The sequence below is a fragment of the Anomaloglossus baeobatrachus genome, chromosome 1 (genome assembly GCF_048569485.1).
Source record: "Anomaloglossus baeobatrachus isolate aAnoBae1 chromosome 1, aAnoBae1.hap1, whole genome shotgun sequence".
In the NCBI taxonomy this organism is placed as follows: Eukaryota; Metazoa; Chordata; class Amphibia; order Anura; family Aromobatidae; genus Anomaloglossus; species Anomaloglossus baeobatrachus.
Window position 1 is genome coordinate 185822161 of NC_134353.1, and position 20880 is coordinate 185843040.

The 20880-nt window shown below is 44.9% G+C and overlaps 1 protein-coding gene across 1 annotated transcript in view; it reads right to left on the reverse strand.

Annotated features, from left to right (window-relative positions):
- TMA16 (translation machinery associated 16 homolog) overlaps window positions 1–20880 on the reverse strand; it is a 130061-nt gene that overhangs the window by 62463 nt on the left and 46718 nt on the right. The window contains exons 2-5 of the mRNA XM_075347373.1: window positions 5689–5798; window positions 4798–4835; window positions 3305–3389; window positions 305–453 (exon numbers count right to left, since the gene is read on the reverse strand). Of these exons, the coding sequence (XP_075203488.1) occupies window positions 305–453; window positions 3305–3389; window positions 4798–4835; window positions 5689–5798 (382 nt within the window). The remainder of the gene's footprint in view (window positions 1–304; window positions 454–3304; window positions 3390–4797; window positions 4836–5688; window positions 5799–20880) is intronic.

Genomic DNA, 20880 nt, shown 5'->3' on the forward strand with positions numbered 1-20880 from the left:
GAGCATAAACACAAATGGTGGCCCATAAATTGTATGTGTGGGAATTATGCGGTTAACACACCATATAAAACACACTCATTTTTTTGCATGCGAAGAAGGCAAAAAATGATGACTCGTATCTCCTGGGATGTGCTATAAAGAAATATAACTTTTATGTAGCGCTATATGGCTTTGCAGGAGAACATTTGGAGACTGCACCTGTTCAAGAAATGGAACTATGAACGCTATAACACTAGTAAGACATTATATCCCTACCAAGGAAAGAAAACAGAAATAAATCAGTAAAATAAAACTAAGTTATTACCCATCCCGTATGCACTGTACAGTCTTCTTTCGCGCTCTATGGTCTGTTTAATGACGGTCTCCCGGGAGCCATGCTGTCTCGCTTGTCTACCTTTGATGCTGTTATGCAATTCAATTTGTTCCAGCTCCGTATCGAACCGATGTAAATAGCTGAAAATGCAGGAAAAATTACCACGATGGTGACCATAATATCAGTCATCTTAACAGTACTAATCATGATATCAGCAAATGTAGTCTAGTGTACACTATTGATTGGCTCAGCAGGATCAGAACCCCGGTGCAGCTTCAGCAATAACGTCACTTGTATATGAAGCTTGGGCAGAACATGCATGAGTTTACAGATGTGCTGCATATTGCAAAAAAGATGTTTATGAGCGGCCATTCATCATCTTCACTAACAATAACCTAAATCTGCCCTCAGTAAGGCAGGCTTTGCACGCTGCGACATCAGTAACAATGTGTTACCGATGCTGCAGCGATAGTCCCGCCCCCGTCGCACGTTCGATATATAGTGAAAGCTGCCGTAGCGATTATTATCGCTACGGCAGTTTCACACGCACATACCTGCCGTGCGACGTCCCTCTGGCCGGCGACCCGCCTCCTTCCTTCGGGGGCGGATCGTGCGGCGTCAGAGTGACGTCACACGGCAGGCGGCCAATTGAAGCGGAGGGGCGGAGATGAGCAGGATGTAAACATCCCGCCCACCTCCGTCCTTCTCATTGCAGCCGGCGGCAGGTAAGGACATGTTCCTCGCTACTGCGGCTTCATACACAGCGATGTGTGCTGCCGCAGGAGCGAGGAACAACATCGCACCTGTCGCTGCACCGGCATTATGGAAATGTCGGAGGCTGCAGCGATGATACGATAACGACGCTTTTGCGCTCGTTCATCGTATCAAAAAGGATTTGCACGTTGCGATATCGACTGCGACGCCGGATGTGCGTCACTTTCGATTTGACCCCACCGACATCGCACGTGCAATGTCGCAACGTGCAAAGCCGCCCTAAGTGTCAAAGATTACCATTAAGCCCCTGCCTCATATTGTATAGGTCACTCTTGTGCCTCTAAATCAGCTCTGACCCGTTGAGGGGTTGACTTCATGAGATCTTTGAAGGTGTCACCAAAGTATTAGCTGTAGATCCGTTATATGGGTTGTAGGGAAGCAGCCGGATAAGACCTGCATGGGATGTACGTGCCACCGAGGTGGCCTGGATTTTGGGAGCAGTAGCAGAGACCCAGCACTGGACTCCACGATGGTGAGTAAATAGCGGTTTGTTCTTTTATAACAGGGGGTCCTCAACCTATAGCTCAGGAACCACTTGTGGCTTGTGGGCCCATGATCTGTGGCTCGCGGCTGTCTGTCAGCTTGTTGCATTAGCACTTGGTCTAGTAAACAGCTATACAGAGCAGGTCTCCAGATGGTTAATTATATGTGCGGCCCCACACAGAAAAGCAGATCTGGATACCCATATATTGGACTTGGGGGTTCAGACATCATTTAAGGGAACAACGTACAGGATTTTCACATATAAAGTACAGACTGTGCCATACAGGCGCTAGGATGGTGACTCAAATTATACCTTCAGTTTAGAGATTGGATGTTTCATTGCAGAAAAAAGCGTTATCAAAGCTCTAGAAATAGGTGCATTCTTTGAGTGGCATGTGTATCGGGGCAGGACTTTGTGGGTCGAGTCTTGAGTAATAATTCCTCCCTTGCATAGTGCTGTGGAAAAGCTTTGGCTGTCATTATACCCTAATGGGGGTTCTGGGTGTCACTACTGAATGTGGCACGCAACCCTCTCTCAAAAGCGGAATGTGGCTTACGAGATCAAAAAGGCTGGGGATCTTTTATAAATCAAACAGAACTTGGGGACGGATATTTTTTGAGGAAACAACTGCCTTAAAGGGAACCTGTCCCCAGTTTTTGGGCCTATAAGCTGTGGCCACCACCAGTGGGCTCTCACATACAGCATTCCAACATGCTGTATATAAGAGCCCAGGCCGCTGTGACAAGATAAAGAACACTTTATAATACTCACCTAGAAGTTCGCTCCGGTGCACAACAGTCGGATGGGTGGCGCCGTTCTCCGGGACCGGCACTTCCCCTTTCAGCCATCTTGTTCTTCCTTATTCTGAAGCTGCGGTGCATGACGCGTCTACGTCATACACATGCGCTGGCATTGAGGTCCTACGGGGAGGCGCCGCCACCCATCTGACTGTTGTGCACCGGAGCGACCTTCTAACCTTCTAGGTGAGTATTATAAAGTGTTTTTTATGTTCTACACAGCACCCTGGGCTCTTATATACAGCATGTTAGAATGCTGTATATAAGAGCCCACTGGTTGTGGCCGCAGCTTATAGGCCCAAAAACTGGTGACAGGTTCCCTTTAAGGAGAATCTTGGTGGCAGCAGCTTATAGGCCCAAAAACTGGTTACAGGTTCCCTTTAAGGAGAATCTGTCTCCCTAATTAAAAACAAACAAACAACTTAATTGAAGCAATCTTACCTTCAGGATATGAATGCTAATTAAAACATTAAAAACATGTGTAGGTATATTTTGCTTAAAATACAGTTTCCTTGAAGTGATCATGAGAACGGGGGTTCCAGTAGTAGTCCAGCATGTGCACTGCTGCTTCATTCAAAGCCTATGGAACTAACGCAGACAGCCAAGTACGGCGCATGGAAACATCCCTCAGTATCACAGGTAGTGGAGAGCCCCGGTACTTGTACAGAACCTGTAGCTGGACCCCCAGCAGATTTCTGCAAGGACACATTTGTTTACATTGAGTTCTAGTCTGTGGTGAAAGCCTCTTCATACATTTCGTAGTCACTCCCTAGTAAAATACTAACACTATACTTGCTGAAACTTTGTACTACACAGGAGTAGTTGTATTGAAGCCCTTTAACAAGGACTATTTAATATAATATATATAATATTGGGGGAGTTAAACAAACCTCATGCGCAATCATGACGTACTGTATGTAATGCCGCATTTCCTACCTTTCGATCAGCTCACATGCTTCCTTTTTACTGTACTCGGTCTTGTCAGGATCAAGATGACATTGAAACCACTCTAGTTTTTCTCCTACATGAAATAAAACAATGGCCATTAAGTAGATGAACGCAAATGTATTAATCTCTAGGGGCGTCTCGAGCATAGGACTTATTTTTTGGGTGTAAGCTCTCTTTACATAATATGAGCATTTGCCTGTGCAGTGCAAAGACAGGGGCCGAGGTGAGTAGAGTTAGATTTTTTTTGTCATTCGCTTGTGGGGAGAGTATGTGGGGGCCATCATTATGTCAGGTCATCATGTGTTTGGGGTAGGGAGGATTATACTGTGTGAGGGCCATCATAATGCGTTGGGGGCTTGTGGGGGATCATACTGTGGGTGTCATCATCCTGAGTTAGGGAGCTGGCGAGAATTATACTGTGTGGACGCCATCATAATGTGTTTGGGAACTGTGAGGGATCATATTATCATTCTATGTTTGAGGGCTTTGAGGGTTGATATTGCTTGGGGGAACTTAGGCACCACCATATTGCGTATAGGAGGCTGTGATGGACATCATAATGAGATGGGGGCTATGGTGGTTCATACTAGGAGGGTCATCATCCTGTCTAAAGAAAGCTCATATTGCGTTGGTGTCATAATTCTGTGTGTGGAATCATACTTTTTAGGGGCCAGTGGAAGCCAACATACTGTATTTGGGGGTAGTAGGGAATCATACTGTGGTGAGGGGATCATAGTGTGTGGGCAATCATACTTTGTGGGGGCCATCATACTATGTCTGGTACTATACTTTTTTTGGGGTGTTATGAGGGCTCCTACTGTGTGTGAGGCTCTGGGGGATCATGCTGTGGAGCTGTGGGGTCCAATATACTGTGTGAGGAGCTGTGGGGCTATCATACAGTGTGTGGGGGCTGTGGTGATATCTAACTGTTAATCATACTGTAGTACAAGGGCTGTATAATAGACAAAAAAATATTAATATAAATTAACATATTAATGTTAATATTGAACAGAATTAATTTCAATGTATTAGTACAGCCTTCTACAACAGTCATGTGGACCCTTGGGAAAATTAATTACCTACTGCTGTCTTAAATGAATCAGTACCCAGCTAATATGTATGAGAGTGTATGTGTATAGGGAACTGCATTCAGCTAACAGTTATTTAAGGGCAGCACGGTGGCTCAGTGGTTAGCATTGCAGCCTTGTTGCTCTGGGCTCCTGGGTCCAAATTCCACCAAGGACAAAATCTACAAAGATTCTGTATGTTCTCCCTATGTTTGTGTAGGTTTCCTCCAAACCTAAAGTGCTGCGGAATACGTTGGCGCTATAGAAATAAAGAATATTATTATGTACAAATTAATGGCACTATATAAATGAGTAAAATAAATAAGTGGCGTATGGGCACCGTTACACTGGTGCCAAAGGGCAGCCTACACCAACAAAGTCACTAATAACACAAAAGTAATATATGTTACTTACGCAGAATGCTTAACTTTAAGGCTTTTTCACTTTTCGACCTTAAAGAAGAGAAAATATAGTTAATGAAACTTCTTACATTTTGTTAAATCTCACAGAGTTAAGGACGCTTTACACGCAGGGACATCGCTAGCGATCGCACCCGCCCCTGTAATTTGTGCGTCACGGGCAAATCGCTGCCTGTGGCGCACAATATCGCTAGTACCCGTCACACTATACTTACCTGCTTAGCGACATCGCTGTAGCCGGCGAACAGCCTCTTTTCTAATGGGGCGGCTCATGCGGCGTCACACGGCAGGCGTCCAATAGAAGCGGAGGGGCGGAGAGCAGCCGCATGAAAGTCACGTCCACCTCGTTGCGGGAGGACGCAGGCACGGTGTTGTTCGTCGTTCCTGGGGTGTCACACATAGCGATGTGTGCTGCCTCAGGAACGATGAACAACCTGCATCCAAAAGCAGCAATGATATTTGGGAAATGGACGATGTGTCAACAATCAACGATTTGGTATTTGCATCGTTAGCGGTCGTTCGTACGTGTCACATGCAACGACGTCGCTAATGAGGCCCGGATGTGAGTCACGAATTCCGTGACCCCAATGACATCTCGTTAGCGATGTTGTTGCGTGTAACGGGGCCTTAACAGGTGAGAAACACAATATTTCTTGGCTTATTGATAAAGTGCTGCCAGATCTGATTTTTTTGCTATAATTTTTCAAAAATCGGAGCAAGAACCATAAGCCATAAATCTGTTTTCCGTAGTTTTCGTGCACAGCTACCGTGAGCAACGCGACAAGGTTTTATATTCCCACAACTTTACTTTGCACAGATTATGGCCACAGCCTGGGGATGAGAGACTATGCACTAAACTATGAGGGAATATGGGCACGTTACTTACTTCTCCTTTCTGTCCTGTTTGTGACCTTCTCGTGTTAACTGTGCAGCTTTTCTACTATAGGGATGGATGACTTTCTTTTCCGGTTTACCTTTATTCTGTGCGGCTTTCGGCTGCAATACACAATCGTCATGTTAGAATAATGATTTACAGGATGGTAAAACAGAAGGTTGGTACATAGCGAGGCCACAAGAGGGATTCTAAGATGCCCATGCACAGTCTTTAGCGGTCAGCCAAACATCTTTGTATACTTTATTACATTTTAAGGGGTTTACAATAACAGGGGAGGGGGGAATTGAAGTATTTAAAATGCATTCTTAAAAATGTTGTTGAAAGAACAAAGAAGGGGAAGAGGAAGGGAAGAAAGGGTAGGCTAAAAGTGGATGGGGGGATGGAAGGGGGGAGGGAATATAGAGGGGGAGGAGAAATGGATGGAAGGAGGAAGACATTGAGGCTATTCGATAAGTTTCAAAGTCAAACAAGATTATAAACTCTTATATTCATTTAGCACGGTAAATAAACACATTCGGAAATAACATATTACATTTATATTATTTAGAGAATGTCAAGGAACTAAGTCAAAACAAGGTTTGGCATGTATTTCTGGACCAAAGAGACCATCTTATTTTATATCTTTGATAGTTTTCTTCTTTTAACGCAATATTATACTCCTATAAATTATAAGCTGAACCCTGTCCGGAACTTCTGAAATAGAGGGTATTTTTTCTTCTCTCCAGTTGGCTGCTAATTAATTCTTAATAACTAAGAAAATGTGACAGAAAATGTATATTTTTTCTCGTATTCTTCTAACCCTATGGAAAGAAGGACCAATTCTGCAGTAAGGGGTACTTCTCACATAACGAGATCGCTGCCGAGTCACAGGTTTTGTGACGCACTAGTGACCTCATTAGCGATCTCGCTGTGTGTGACACTAAGCAGCGACCTGGCCCCTGCTGTGAAATCGCTGATCATTACACACAGTGCTGGTTCATTTTTTGCTCGTTGGTCTCCCACTGTGCAGAACACATTGGTGTGTTTGACGGCGGGAGACCAACGAGCACCGACTCTGTGTAAGCAGCATACGCTGATAACCAGGGTAAATATCGGGTAACCAAGCAAAGCGCTTTGCTTAGTTACCCGATATTTACCCTGGCTCCCTGTACACGTAGCCAGGGTAAATATCGGGTAACTAAGCAAAGCGCTTTGCTTAGTAACCCGATGTGTACCCTGGTTACACATGTGCAGGGAGCCAGCGCTAAGCGGTGTATGCTCTTAACCAGGGTAAATATCGGGTAACCAAGCAAAGCGCTTTGCTTAGTTACCCGATATTTACTCTGGTTACCAAGCGCAGAGTCGCTGGTGGTTGGTCGCCGGTGAGATCTGCCTGATTGACAGCTCACCAGCAACCATGTATCGGCGCACCAGTGATCCTGATCAGGTTGTATCGTGGTCGGAATCGTTGGTACGTCGTTTAGTGAGACGGTACCCTAAGATTTATATATTTTGTAGTTAATTGCTTTAAGAGGTCTCTGACTTCCTTCCATAAGGGTAAGTAAAGGACATCCCCAGAAAATGTGGATAAAGGATCCATTTTTCCCGCAACCTCCCCAACATAGTGGTGAGTTTTTAGCAGAAAATTTGCAACAACTTTAGAGGGGTATAGTACCATCTGGAATATACTTTATAATATGTCTCCTGAAGAGAAGCACAGGTAGCCAAACATCTTTGGACACCATTTCTTCCTCCGGATCTTCATATGGACACCTATCTTAGCTGAATATGCTGCTGTCAATAGTTAGTGGGGACTAAGTCCCTGCAAGACAAATTTGGTGGCACCCTATCTCCATCATGAACTGAAATATAGGGTTAAATTCAATATCCCAGGTCCTTCTCTATCCTTCCATCATCGGTTAGGAGGCCTCCATACACAAAGGATAGACAGCCGTTCCAAGCGAAATTGGTGGGGTTGGCCAGCGTTCTTCTTATGTGTGGGTGCATTACAGGGCACATCACCCTTTTTTTTTTTTATCATCATAACGGCCTGATCCCATACATGTTTTGTCATATTCTAGAAAGTTTTAAAAGACACAGAAAAGTAATTATGTAAATTCTGTGGGCGGCTGTAGACTTTTCAAGTGTCCACTAATTGATATATTCTGATGCTGATGGAAAATAATTAGCTCATTTGCTTTTCGTTTCTGTAACATTGAGACGGAGCTAAGGTAGTGACTGCGAGCATTACCTCTTACGGGAGGAGGACGGAGCTGAAAATGTTCTCAAACTTTACTAAACAACCAGCTTGCTTATTGGCAATGAAGTCTATTATTTCCATTCTTCTGACCTGCGGGAAAGGGTCTTACAATCCTGAGCTTCTAAATTGGAAGTGAGCCCCTCAGGCAGTAAGCGAGCTTATGTGTATAAGGAATATGTGGAAACGCGTGCTGCTTTGATTTATCGTACTTGTTAGCTGCTAAATTTAAACTTAGATACATTTCCATGGAAACACATTCTGATAGATTCTAATGGCTAGCCTTTATCCAGGCGACATGAAGACTTCAGGCCAGCTGTCGGAGGACAAGCAGGTTTCTATCACCACAAATCATCAAAACATGGGTTGTACAACACTAAACAACATAAACGATGAGGAAAGGAAAAAGGAAAGAAAAACAAAAAGAAAAACAATTAAAGAGAACCTGTCACCAGATTCGGGGCCTATAAGCTGCGGCCGCCACCACCGGGCTCTTATATACTGTATTCTAACATGCTGTATATATGAGCCCAGGCCGCTGTGTAGAATATAATAAACACTTTATAATACTCACCTAGGAGGTCGCTCCGGTGCAGATTGGTCAAATGGGTGTCTCCGTTCTCCAGGACCAGCGCCTCCTCTTTCGGCCATCTGTGTCCTCCTTCTTCTGAAGCCGTCCTACGTCATGCACACAGGCCAGCACTGAAGTACTGCGCAGGCGCACTTTGATCTGCCCAAAGTATTGTAGTGCGCCTGCGCAGGACCTCAATACCGGCCTGTGTGCATGACGTAGGACGTGTTATGCACGCCGACTTCAGAAGAAGGAGGACAAAAGAGGAGGCGCCGGTCCCAGAGAACGGCGCCACCCATTTGACCAGTTTGTACCGGAGCAACCTCCTAGGTGAGTATTATATAGTGTTTATTATATTCTACAGAGCGGCCTGGGATCATATATACAGCATGTTAGAATGCTGTATATAAGAGCCCTGTGGTGATCGCAGCTTATAGGCCCCAAATCTGGTGACAGGTTCCCTTTAAAGTCATGATGAAAGTGAAGTCTGATTTGCAGACAGGCGGTTATACAGCAGGAGGAGCTGATCAGGTTCTTATACATTTTTACATGAAAAGTCCAATGTTATTATTATTATTATTTATTATTGTAGCGCCATCAATTCCATGGCGCTTTACATGTGAAAGGGGTATACATAATAGGGACAAGTACAATAATCATAAACAATACAAGGCACAGACTGGTACAGGAGGATAGAGGTCCCTGCCCACGAGGGCTCACAGTCTACAAGGGATAGGTGAGGATACAGTAGGTGAGGGTAGAGCTGATTGTGCGGCGCTGTATCAGACTGAGGGTTACGGCAGGTTGTAGACTTGTCAGAAGAGGTGGGTCTTCAGGTTCCTTTTGAAGCTTGTCAAGGTAGGCGAGAGTCTGACATGTTGTGTCAGAGCATTCCAGAGTATGGGGGAGGCATGGGAGAAATCTTGGATGCGATGGTGGGAAAAGGAGATGAGAGGGGAGCAGAGAAGGAGATCTTGTGAGGATCGGAGGTTACGTGCAGGTAAGTACCGGGAGACTAGGTCAGAGATGTAGGGAGGAGACAGGTTGTGGGTGGCTTTGTAGGTCATGGTTAGGGTTTTGAACTGGAGTCGTTGGGCAATGGGAAGCCAGTGAAGGGATTGGCAGAGAAGAGAGGTCGGGGAGTAGCGGGGGGGACAGGTGGATTAGCCGGGCAGCATAGTTTACAATAGATTGTAGGGGTGCGAGACTGTTAGAAGGGAGGCGACAGAGCAGGAGGTTGCAATAATCCAGGCGGGAGCTAATAAGGGCATGTACTAGGGTTTTTGCAGCTTCTTGGGAAAGGAATGTTCGGATCCGTGAAATGTATTCTATTCATTGAGATCCCTGGTTTTTGTATACCTGAGTCCAGTAGGCGGTCCTACTAGTGATTGCGTGCACTGTCATACATGGAAGACTGTCATAGATAGCTGTCAATCACAAGTAGGACTGCCCACTGGACTCAGGTATACAAAAAACAGGGATCTCAATGAATAAAATACATGTTAGATTTGTTTGGAAAGATTCATTATAAGGCTGGGGCTGCGATATTCTAACCCTTATGACCCTCGGCTCCCGCTGTGCTGCGAGTGTAAGCCGAGCGTCATGCCACTGTGATCTGATCCTGCGATCGGATCACAGCTACGGAGGAGAGGGCGGACGCTGCAGAGGAGAGGGAGGGGTTAATCTCCCTATCTCCTCCATTGCCAACTGATGCGATTATTGCACTGCACTCTGGTGTCATCCGATGTTTCACTCGCACACATAGTCTTGTATGGGTGCGAGTGAGTACGGATTGGATTCTAACTACAGCATGCTGTGATTGTGTTCTCGGTCCAATTAGGGCTGAGAAAATAATAACAGATGGGAACGGCCCCATTGAGTAACATGGGTTCGAGTGGAATGCGATTTTTTTAATCGCATTCCACTGGGTCGTTTTATTCATCGTGTGTCCTGGCCCTAATTTCTATTGTATTTATTGAAATACCTAGTGTTTGTATGTATAAGAGTCCAGTGATAGTCTTCCCTGTATGCCCAAGCATGCAAAGATAGCTGTCAATCACTAGTAGGGCCGCCCACTGGACTCATGTGCACAAACACCTGGGATTTCAATGAATAACATACAAGTTATACTAAACATTTTCCAACAAACCTGTATATCATTCTTTGCAGCTTCTCCTCTATACCGTACTGTCTACAGATCGGACTGTATGTACAACATGACAGGTTTTCTTTAAGATTTTTATATAGAGAACTATAATTTCTGACATGTTAAAAGGAATCTGATTTTTTTCTACCTCATCTGAGAGCAGCATAATGTAGAGAGATCCTGATTCCAGTAATGTGTCACTTACTGGGCTGTTTGCTGTCATTGTGATAAAATCAATGTTTTCTCTGCTGCAGATCTAGCAGTTATATAGAGCTCATGAATATACTACCTGCAGCATGTCATCCTCTAATGATTATCTACTGCTAATTAAAGAGTGTTTTTATCAAAACTACATTAAGCAGCCCAGTAAGTAACACATCACTGGAATGAGGATCTCTGCCCCTAAAGTATGCTGCTCTCAAATTAGGTGGCAAAAACCTAGTGACAGATTTCCTTTAAAGTTTGCTTCTTTGGAAATGGATGTGTTTATTGTGTATATTTATTACACTGCAATGACTGAACATGTAGTTCTGTGTTCATTATTTGGATATATTACATTATATGATATCCTTGTTGATACACTCAGTAGAACTGAAACAAAAGCCACAGAACAGTGACAAACATCAGGTTTCTGTAGGCATAGAAATGAAAAGCGGCATTTAATAGTGCACTAGGACTAGTAAAACACTAAGGCCCAAGACAGACGGCATGAAAATCGGAGCGAGTGGAGTGCGATAAAACATCGCATTCCACTCAGACCAATTCTAGCCTGTGCGTCAGCGCACATGAGCGATTATTTTCTCAGCCCTAATCGGACCGAGAAAACAATCACAGCATGCTGCGATTGTAATGCGAGAGTTTCTCTCGCACCCATTCAAGTCTATGGGGCGAGAGAAAAATCGCACTGCACTCGCGGTACACCTGTGTACAGCGAGTGCAGGCTGAGAATGGCAATAGCCGGCTACAGAGAAGAGGGAGAGAAATCCCTCCCTCCCCTCCATGCTGGCCCGCCCCTCCTTAGCGCCGGCACGCCCCCGCAGCTGAGGTCCGATCTCATAATCGGACCTTAGTTGCAGTGACACTCGGCTCCCGCTGTTCTGCCAGCGTGAGCCGAGTGTCATGCGAGGTTTGCATTAGTTCCCTGTGTGTGTTAGGCCTTATGCTAGCATTTTTCTAAGATGTATTAGGTAAGAAATAAGTTAAATCTGTCAGTAAGATATGCCTTAGGGCTCATGCACACGGCTACATTTCACGTACAAGGGCTATACATATTTTCCACAGATAGCACTCGCACCTACGATAGGCTATGGGGCTGTTCACATGTTCAATTTTTTCATTGATGGAAAGGTCAGTGAAACATTTATGGACATTTGTCCGATATCTCAATGTTTGCTCAAACTCGGCAATGAAAGTGTATGGGTCTATAAAAAAATTGGACAGGATTCAGATGTCATCCGTGTGCGGTCCATTTTTCACTAACTGATAAATAGGAGAAGGTGGAGAAAACATTTTTTTTCCATCAGTGAAAAAAAAAAGTAATGACACTGAAAATCTGATGAAACTTTGTTAAAATTCACTGATGAAACTCAGTCCATTATTCTCGTCTGTTAAAAAAAAACCTGACGTCTAAAAGAGGCCTCAGGCAGGCAGAGGTACTGCAGATAGGACACTGGAAAACCTGCAAAGATTTATCCACTACCCTAAAGGCCCCGTCACACACAGAGATAAATCTTTGGCAGATCTGTGGTTGCAGTGAAATCATGGACACATTGTTCCATTTACAGTATACACAGCCACAAACCTGGCACTGATTGTCCACAATTTCACTGCAACCGCAGATTTATCTCTGTGTGTGACAGGGCCTTTACTTATTTCATTTTGTATTCAATCGTGCTATTATGAGCCACTAATGCATTCATACTCTTATACTCTTATGATAGTAATATTAACTTTTTATCATGCAGATGGCATTACTTGGTGTCTGCCAGCAGCAGCTCTGATGTTTAATGTATATCCATCATTTCTCCTCCCCAGGCTTACTCTGCTGTATTACAAGTTCCATCATGCATTGCAGTGACCTGTGAGAGAGCACTTAGCACACCCCCTCCATTCTCCACCCTGAGCTGCTGAAGATATTGGGAGATACCAAGTGTCAGAGCAGCCTAGGGTAGGTACCAGCCCATCTGGCAATTGCCAAATGGTCAGTAAAGCCCTGTCAATAAGTTTGTTATGCAAATTTCGGAACATTTCAGCTGTCCATGTCAGTGATTGGATTACCTTTGTTTTTGAAATGCAGCTCAGAGCACTTCATTAGCAAAAATGTCGACCCCTGTTGTTACTGCTGTGTGCCTTCCGTCCAAACCCCCCGCAAAACGGGTTTCGGATAAATGCGCCAACAAGGTCATTGACTATAAAGGTGCAGACGGAGTGACTGGGTGCTCTGTTGTGCACCATTTTCGGGAGTATACTACGTCTGGGTGTCAAAGATCGGAACGAGTGTAAAAGCGGCCTACGCTGTCATTCACCCCTTATCCTCCACACCCACCATCAGGAGCCCAGTGACAAATTACTGTATTTTTCCGCTTTATAAGACGCACCGGATTATAAGACGCACCCCCAAATTTGGTGAAGGAATAGAGAATTTTTTTTTTAATAAATGGGGTCTGTCTTATGCCAGTGTCCGTCTAACAAATCATATAGAGTATATGTCCCTCATAGCCCCCCCATCCTAAAATTAGCTCCCTTAATCTGGATATGGCCACCTTATATTGAATATAGCCCCCTTGTGCTGGCACATGTCCCCTATTGCTGGCACACGTCCTCTATGGCTGGCACACGGCCCCTATGGCTGGCACACACTGCCCCCTGTGGCTGGCACACACGGCCCCCTGTGGCTGGCACACATGGCCCCCTGTGTTAGATATCGCCCCATGCTGCTGCTTTTAGTAAAATAAACTCTTTCCTTACCTTCTCCAGCACTGTGCTCCCTCCTGTCCCCCTCCTTGGGGTTGAGCTCCGGCCGCCTGCATTTCCTGGTTCTCGGCCGGTCATGTGATCGGCACAGCAGAGTGATATCATCTCTGCATGCCTGATCACAGCGGCAGCAGGAGACCGGGGAGACACGCTGGAGGGGGTAAGTAAAGAGTTTATTATTTTACTATGGGCAGCAGCATGGGGGCCATATCTAACACAGGGGTGCATGTGCGATCAAAGGTAAGCACAGGCACATATAATATGCGCCGCTTCCCCAGCTCATCGCCGCGGTACGGTTTCAGCACCACGGTGATGGACAGCAGCTGTGCATATTATATGAGCGGTAGCAGGAGATCAAAGGCTCCCTCCCGCAGCTTCACCAGCCTCCACCAGCCTTCCTCAGCCTCCAGCACCGCGCCAGAGCGGCCCCCACCTCCCCTGGACCCTGCAATATATAATCTGTATATTCGGATTATAAGACGCACCCCCTACTTTCCCCCAAAATTTTGAGGAACAAAAGTACGTCTTATAAAGCAAAAAATACGGTAATTTCATTTGGTCATTTCTGTGCTGGAAAAGGAAGTATCAGAAATAACAGAGGAGGAACATGAATCTATATAACAATCCAATACTACGTGATCCCGGCTGAGTTGTGCTCACGGAAGCTATACATTCGATACAAGTATATTACAAAAGATACTGGCAAAGGCATGAAAACCTCTTTAAATAACTTTTTTGTTACTATTTTATGCTTCCTTGCTGTGAAATTATTTTATTAATTTACAAACTGGCTTTAAAAGTGTGCTAATGGTCATGTCAGTGTACTTTTAGTCCTCTGCTCCTCTTTGTGTCTCCCCACCGGTGAAATTCTCGCTTCTTGATTGACAGGTAAAACGCAGAGGTGACAATGTGCATTATATTATATGGAGATAAGGTATGCACACCAGTGACTATGTAAGGGGAATATATGAAAAACAGAAACTGCTGTGTGAATACTGACATGAAAAATCCAATAGATATATGTAAGAATGAAAATATTTCACATTTTCATTCTTACATATAGCTATTCGATTTTTCATGTCAGTATTCAGACAGCAGTTTCTGCTATTAATAATAATAATAATAATAATAATAATAATAATAATTTTATTCATTTATATAGCGCTATTAATTCCACAGCGCTTTACATACATTGGCAATACTGTCCCCATTGGGGCTCACAATCTAGAGTCCCTATCTGTATGTTTTTGGAGTGTGGGAGGAAACCGGAGAACCCGGAGGAAACCCACGCAAACACGGGGAGAACATACAAACTCTTTGCAGATGGTGTCCTTGGTGGGATTTGAACCCAGGACCCCAGCGCTGCAAGACTGCAGTGCTAACCACTGAGCCACCGTGCCGCCCATTACATGTATTCCCCTTACATAGTCACTGGTGTGCATACCTTATCTCCATATAGTGTAGATTTTTAGGTTTTCGCACCCAGTTCAGACTCAGAATGGAGTTTCAGACGTTATTTCTTGATTCATTGTCAATTATGACTGGAAGTGGCACAGGTTGAGGTACACAAAATGAAGAAAAATCAAAACACCATAAAATTCATTTTTTTCTGGCCCAGGATGCAAAAAAAACCCCTCAAAACATTATCCCTGATGAAGGCGCCAGCTGAAACGCACGTAGGGGTAGAGGCCATATGATCTTGTGGACGGCAGTTTCTATTTTTTTGATTAAGACTAGTCCAAAACTTTTCTATCTACCGGTATTTGATACATATCTCTCACCAAACAGTAGGTACTATATACTCAATAGGCATCTATAAATACTGGTTGTAAACAGGACAACAGTGATAGTAGGCAACTAGTTAGCACTTGCATTTTACCTTGGATCTATTTGATATATAGATACAGCCGTTCCTGATTGTTTGGCACTACCCATGTTTCTTATGTGTGTGGATCTCCTCCTCTATCCTGATTATTTATAACACAGCTATTTAATAAATACAAATTTCAATTCACTGGATGCTCGAAGTAGGTTCTCTTTTGTCCTTTCCTGAGAGAAAAGTTGTTGATCGATTGCAATGCATGATAAGCATCAAGTTCCAAAGAAATTCAAGCTGTCCTGCAGTCAGGGTTCTTCACTGTCAGCGCGAAGTATCCAACAATATTTAAATGAAATGAAACGTTGTGGAAGGAGACCCAGGAGGACCCCACTGGTGGGAGAGACATAAAAAGCTACACTGCAGTTTGCCAAAATGTATGAGAGTAAGCCAGAATCTTGCTGGGAAAGAGTCTTGTGGACAGGTGAGACCAAGATTGAGCTTTTTAGTATAGCACATCATTCTAGTGTTTACTGAAAACAGAATGAGGCCTAGAAAGAAAAATAATATAATACCTACAGTCACATATGGTGGAGGTTCAGCTTACAACACAGCAAAGGGATCTCATTGTTTAAAGTTATCAGTAGGGAGAAGGCTATAAAAAAATTCTCCTAGGCATTAGGTACCATGGAACAGTGTGCAGACAGTCATGAAGTGGCTTAAATTTTGCATAACAGTGCCATTACCTAGAATGGGAAATCCCTCAGAAATTAATAAAAAGAGAAGAAAGTTAATCAAGTAAGTTGCCAAGAGACCTACGACAACTTTAAGGGAGCTGCATAATTTCCTTAAATGGTATGTGCACACATCTTTAAGACGTTACCAGACTCGCTGACTTTTTCAAGTCAAAGATGCTTAAAGGGAACCTGTCACCACTTTTTTGCCCTATAAGCTGCGGCGACCACCAGTGGGCACTTATATACAGCATTCTAGCATGCTGTATAAAAGAGCCCAGACAGCTGTGTAGAACATAGAAAACACTATAATATTTGCCTAAACCAGTTGCTGCGGTGGATGTGGGTCAAATAGGCGTCTTCGTCCTTCGGTGCCCGTGCCTCCTCTTTCGACCAACTTTGTCCTCCATCTTCTGAAGCCACGGTGCATGACGCATCTTATGTCATCCACACTCACCGGCATTCAGGTCCTGAGCAGGGCAGATGAAAGTATTGTAGTGCGCATGCGTGGGACCGGCGAGTGTGTATGACGTACGACACGTCATGCACCGCGGCTTCACAAGATGGAGGACGTAGATGGCCGAAAAAGGAGGCGCCGGCACCGGAGGACGAAGACACCCATTTGAGCCACATCCACCGCAGCGACCGTTTAGGTGAGTATTATAAAATGCTTTTTAGGTTATACCCCCAGCCTGGGATCTTATATACAGCATGCTAGAATGCTGTATATAGGAGCCCATTGGTGCTGGCCGAAAAAGTGATGACAGGTTCCCATTAAGCATCTTTGACTTGAAAAACTCAGCGAGTCTGGTAACGTCTTAAAGATGTGTGCACATACCCATAAACTTTCTCACCCTTTTGGAGAAACTGCCTTCATTATAAAGCAGCAAGCAGGAAACATTTCCACTTAGAACAAACACCGATAACTCCAAAAGCATAACCTTGTTTTCCGTTCAGGCAGCCGGATATGAACTCAACATTCACAATTGCTTGTAAAAGGCTATAATTTGTCCACATTTGGCAGATTTGTTTTGTTGCAGCTTGTTGGAAGTCAAGTAAATGGATGGCAGACAAAAGAAAGAATTCACACAGAAAACTAATAGCAACGTACGCACAAGTTACACTAAGATATATGAAAAGTCTATGGACAAACATTATTCTATAAGTTAAAAAGAAAACTTCTGCGGTCACTTATGTACCACAATGTGGGTCTGTTTTTTTTATACAGAAATAATATTTTTTTTCCATCTGGCAAAGTACATACCATAAAAGCAGGTAAACTGAAGTGTGGGGACAGTAAGGGCACTGCGAATAAAGCTGCTCAAAATGAAGGAAATTGCTATTCAAATAAGACGTGCCAGATAGAATGGATTGGGGTAATAAACATATATTAGGCCTTTCCAGTTCAAGAAGTTGGGGAGTTTTCAGAAAGTTTTCCTTTGAACAGCAAGATGCGGCTTGTTCCTTCAGTGTCTCTTTCTTCCCAACTTGGTGACAGACAGGGCTCCTTTTCTGGGATTCCCTTTTGTCCTTACAAAGTGATCACCAGTAGAAGAGAGAAGACATCCAACCAACATACGTGTGAAATATGTATGAAAGTGCATATATCAGATCTCACAATACAAACTGCACAGATGTGACGCCTGCCTGGAGCCACGGACTCAGGATCGGTGAAACAGGTGAATAGAGGCAGCCGCCCACAAAGCAGGAACCCGGGCCCCGCAACCCTTTAACCTCTATACAGGTATTACGACAGGGCCCAGGTGATCGCTGTCCGCGGAAGACTGCGGTCCCGAGAAGAGCAGTAACCAGGCAGGGTCAAATCTAGACGGTAGAGCAGGGACAAAAATCATCAGGCGGGAGAGTGGTCAAGTAATCAAGCTAAGGGTCAAAACCGGAGCTAGCAGCGAAATACAGGAATGGTAGGCAGAAGAGTGGTCAGGCAAACAAGCTAAGGGTCAAGACCTGAGCTAGCAGCGAAGTACAGGAACGGCAGGCAGAAGAGTGGTCAGGTAGTCAAGCTAAGGGTCAAAACCGGAGCTAGCAGCGAAGTACAGGAACGGCAGACAGAAGAGTGGTCAGGTTGTCAAGCTAAGGGTCAAAACCGGAGCTAGCAGCGAAGTAGAGGAACGGCAGGCAGAAGAGTGGTCAGGTAGTCAAGCTAAGGGTCAAAACCGGAGCTAGCAGCGAAGTAGAGGAACGGCAGGCAGAAGAGTGGTCAGGCAAACAAGCTAAGGGTCAAAACCAGAGCTAGCAGCAAAGTACAGGAATGGCAGGCGGAAGAGTGGTCAGGCACACAAGCTAAGGGTCAAAACCGGAGCTAGCAGCAAAGTACAGGAATGGCAGGCGGCAGGAATGGTGGTCAGGTAGTCAAGCTAAGGTCAATATACGGGAATACAAACAAACAGCAAGGAACCAGAGTCTAGCAGTGAATTACAGGACTATATCTGACACCTGCCAGCAGAAGGGAGAAAGCATAAAAGAGGGGTGTGGTGCCTTCCCATTGGCCCCAGCTGAATGGTAGCTACCCCAGCAGGAAGGCACACACCACCACAGTCAACCAGTGGTACTGCAGGTCCCAGTGAAACCCAGCCTAATAGATGAGCGGAGCCTGCACCCAGCAGAGCCACTGACTGCTCCCTCATCCCCAGCACCGCCCACAGTGGTGACGCGTCGTCGTCTGGTGATTGAAGCAGAAGTCGACTCCGGTGGAGAAGTGACAATAGATGATTAACCCCTTGGCACATATGGATGCAACTGTATATGGATCGGGCTGAGGAGTCCACTCCATATTCGCTGGGTGACTTTTATGTGCCATGCACCTCAGCACTTGGTGATTCTGCCCTATAACTTCATAAACACTTTCAATTTTCTTCAATACCACTCTCAAGTGATAATAGAAGACAAGGAGAGAAGAAATCTCACAAACTGATTTATTCCAATTCTGGCATCCTATTACATTGTACAGTGGAACCTCGCTTAACGAGTAACCCAGTTAACGAGAATTTCGCTTAACAAGCAAACCTTTCTGTAAATTTGTAACTCGGTTTACGAGAAAGCTTTGCTGTACGAGCAAAATACTCAGCACACACACTTCTGGTTCCGTACATCCACCACGCTCTAACCCGCACTTGCAGTCCACACAAACACACACAAGCACGCACAAACACACACAAACACACACGTACGCACACACATACAGTATTATGCTCACCTTACCTTTCGTTCCACCGCTGGCCTCATGGTTCTTGTAGTCTGCCGGTACATCACGACGTCCTCGCGGCGAACTACAAAACCCAAGAGGCCGGTGATGGAACGGAAGGTAAGGTGAGCATATAATATGTGTACCTTCCATTCCATCGCCGGCCTCCTGGGTCCTGTAGTTCGCCGCTCCAAGCTGTGTATCGGTAACCATTGGCGACGAGGCAGGAACTTCGGCTGTCAGCCGCTACTCAAAGGCAGCGTGCTGACCAATCAGAGGCAAGCGGCTCTGCGTTTGACGTCAGCGCTCTGGGTGCGGAAGTTCCTCCCTCGTCATCATGGTTACCCGATACACAGACCGTACCAGCGAACAGCAAGTCCCAGGAGGCCGGCGATGGAACGGAAGGTAAGGTGAGCATAATATGTGCGTGTGAGTTTGTGTGTGTTTGTATGTGTTTGTGCATGTGTGGAATGACACAATAGGGGACAAGGATGGGACATTTAACAAGTTGTGGAACGAATTGTCAGCATTGCAATGATTTCCTATGGGAAATCTTGCTTTGCTGAACGAGTAACTTGGTTAACAAGCACACACCCAGAACGGATTGTTCTCGTTAACCAAGGTTCCACTGTAGTATGAATTCACACAACGTTCAGCATGTAGCAGGAGCTGTGATCTTTCTGAATGTGGCAGCAGCCTTCCACTTTAACATTAGAAACTATTTCCTAATGTCTCGCCTAATGTTAAAGATGTAAAACCTTTGCAGGCTCCTGCCCAAGGTTTCAGGGTCTGCAAGGTTACATGCAGATGTGAAATATTGGTAGCAGAATTTTCTCCACTAAAAACTTTCTCTTGGCAGGGAAAAACAATAAGGCCCTGTTGTGCACGCTGCATTTTTTTTGCCGCGTTTTTTGGGTGCAGTTTTCGTCCCAAATCTGCATGCATTTCCTTCCCCAGCAAAATCTATGAGATTTCATTTTTGAGCACGCACATTGCAGTTTTTTTTTGGCTGCATTTTTGTGGTGACCAGTGCAGCATGTCAAGTCTTTCTGCGTTTTTGAGCCCTTCCAGTCAATAGATTTGACTTAAAAAATGCACTGGGCAAAAATGCTGTAAGAAGCACAGGGAGCATTTTTTGGGACCAACAACGTGCATCTTTGTGGTCACCACAAAGATGTAACGTGCGCACAAAGCCTTAGGCTATGTGCGCACTTACCGGATTTTGCCGCGGATTTTCCGCGGATTTGCTGCATGTTTCGCTGCAGAAAATGTTCATAACATCTCTGCAGTGAATCACCAGCAAATCCTATGGAGAAAAAAAATCCTGTGCGCACTGGGCGGAATTTGACAGCTGCATGTTTTGCTGTGGGAATCCCGCAGCAAAAACAAGTGCATGTCAATTCTTTTCCGCACGTCGCTGCGGGATTTCACTCCATTGACTCCAATGTTAATCATGAATTCCCGCAGGGAATAACGCAGGCAGCAAATTCTGTGCGGTTCACTGC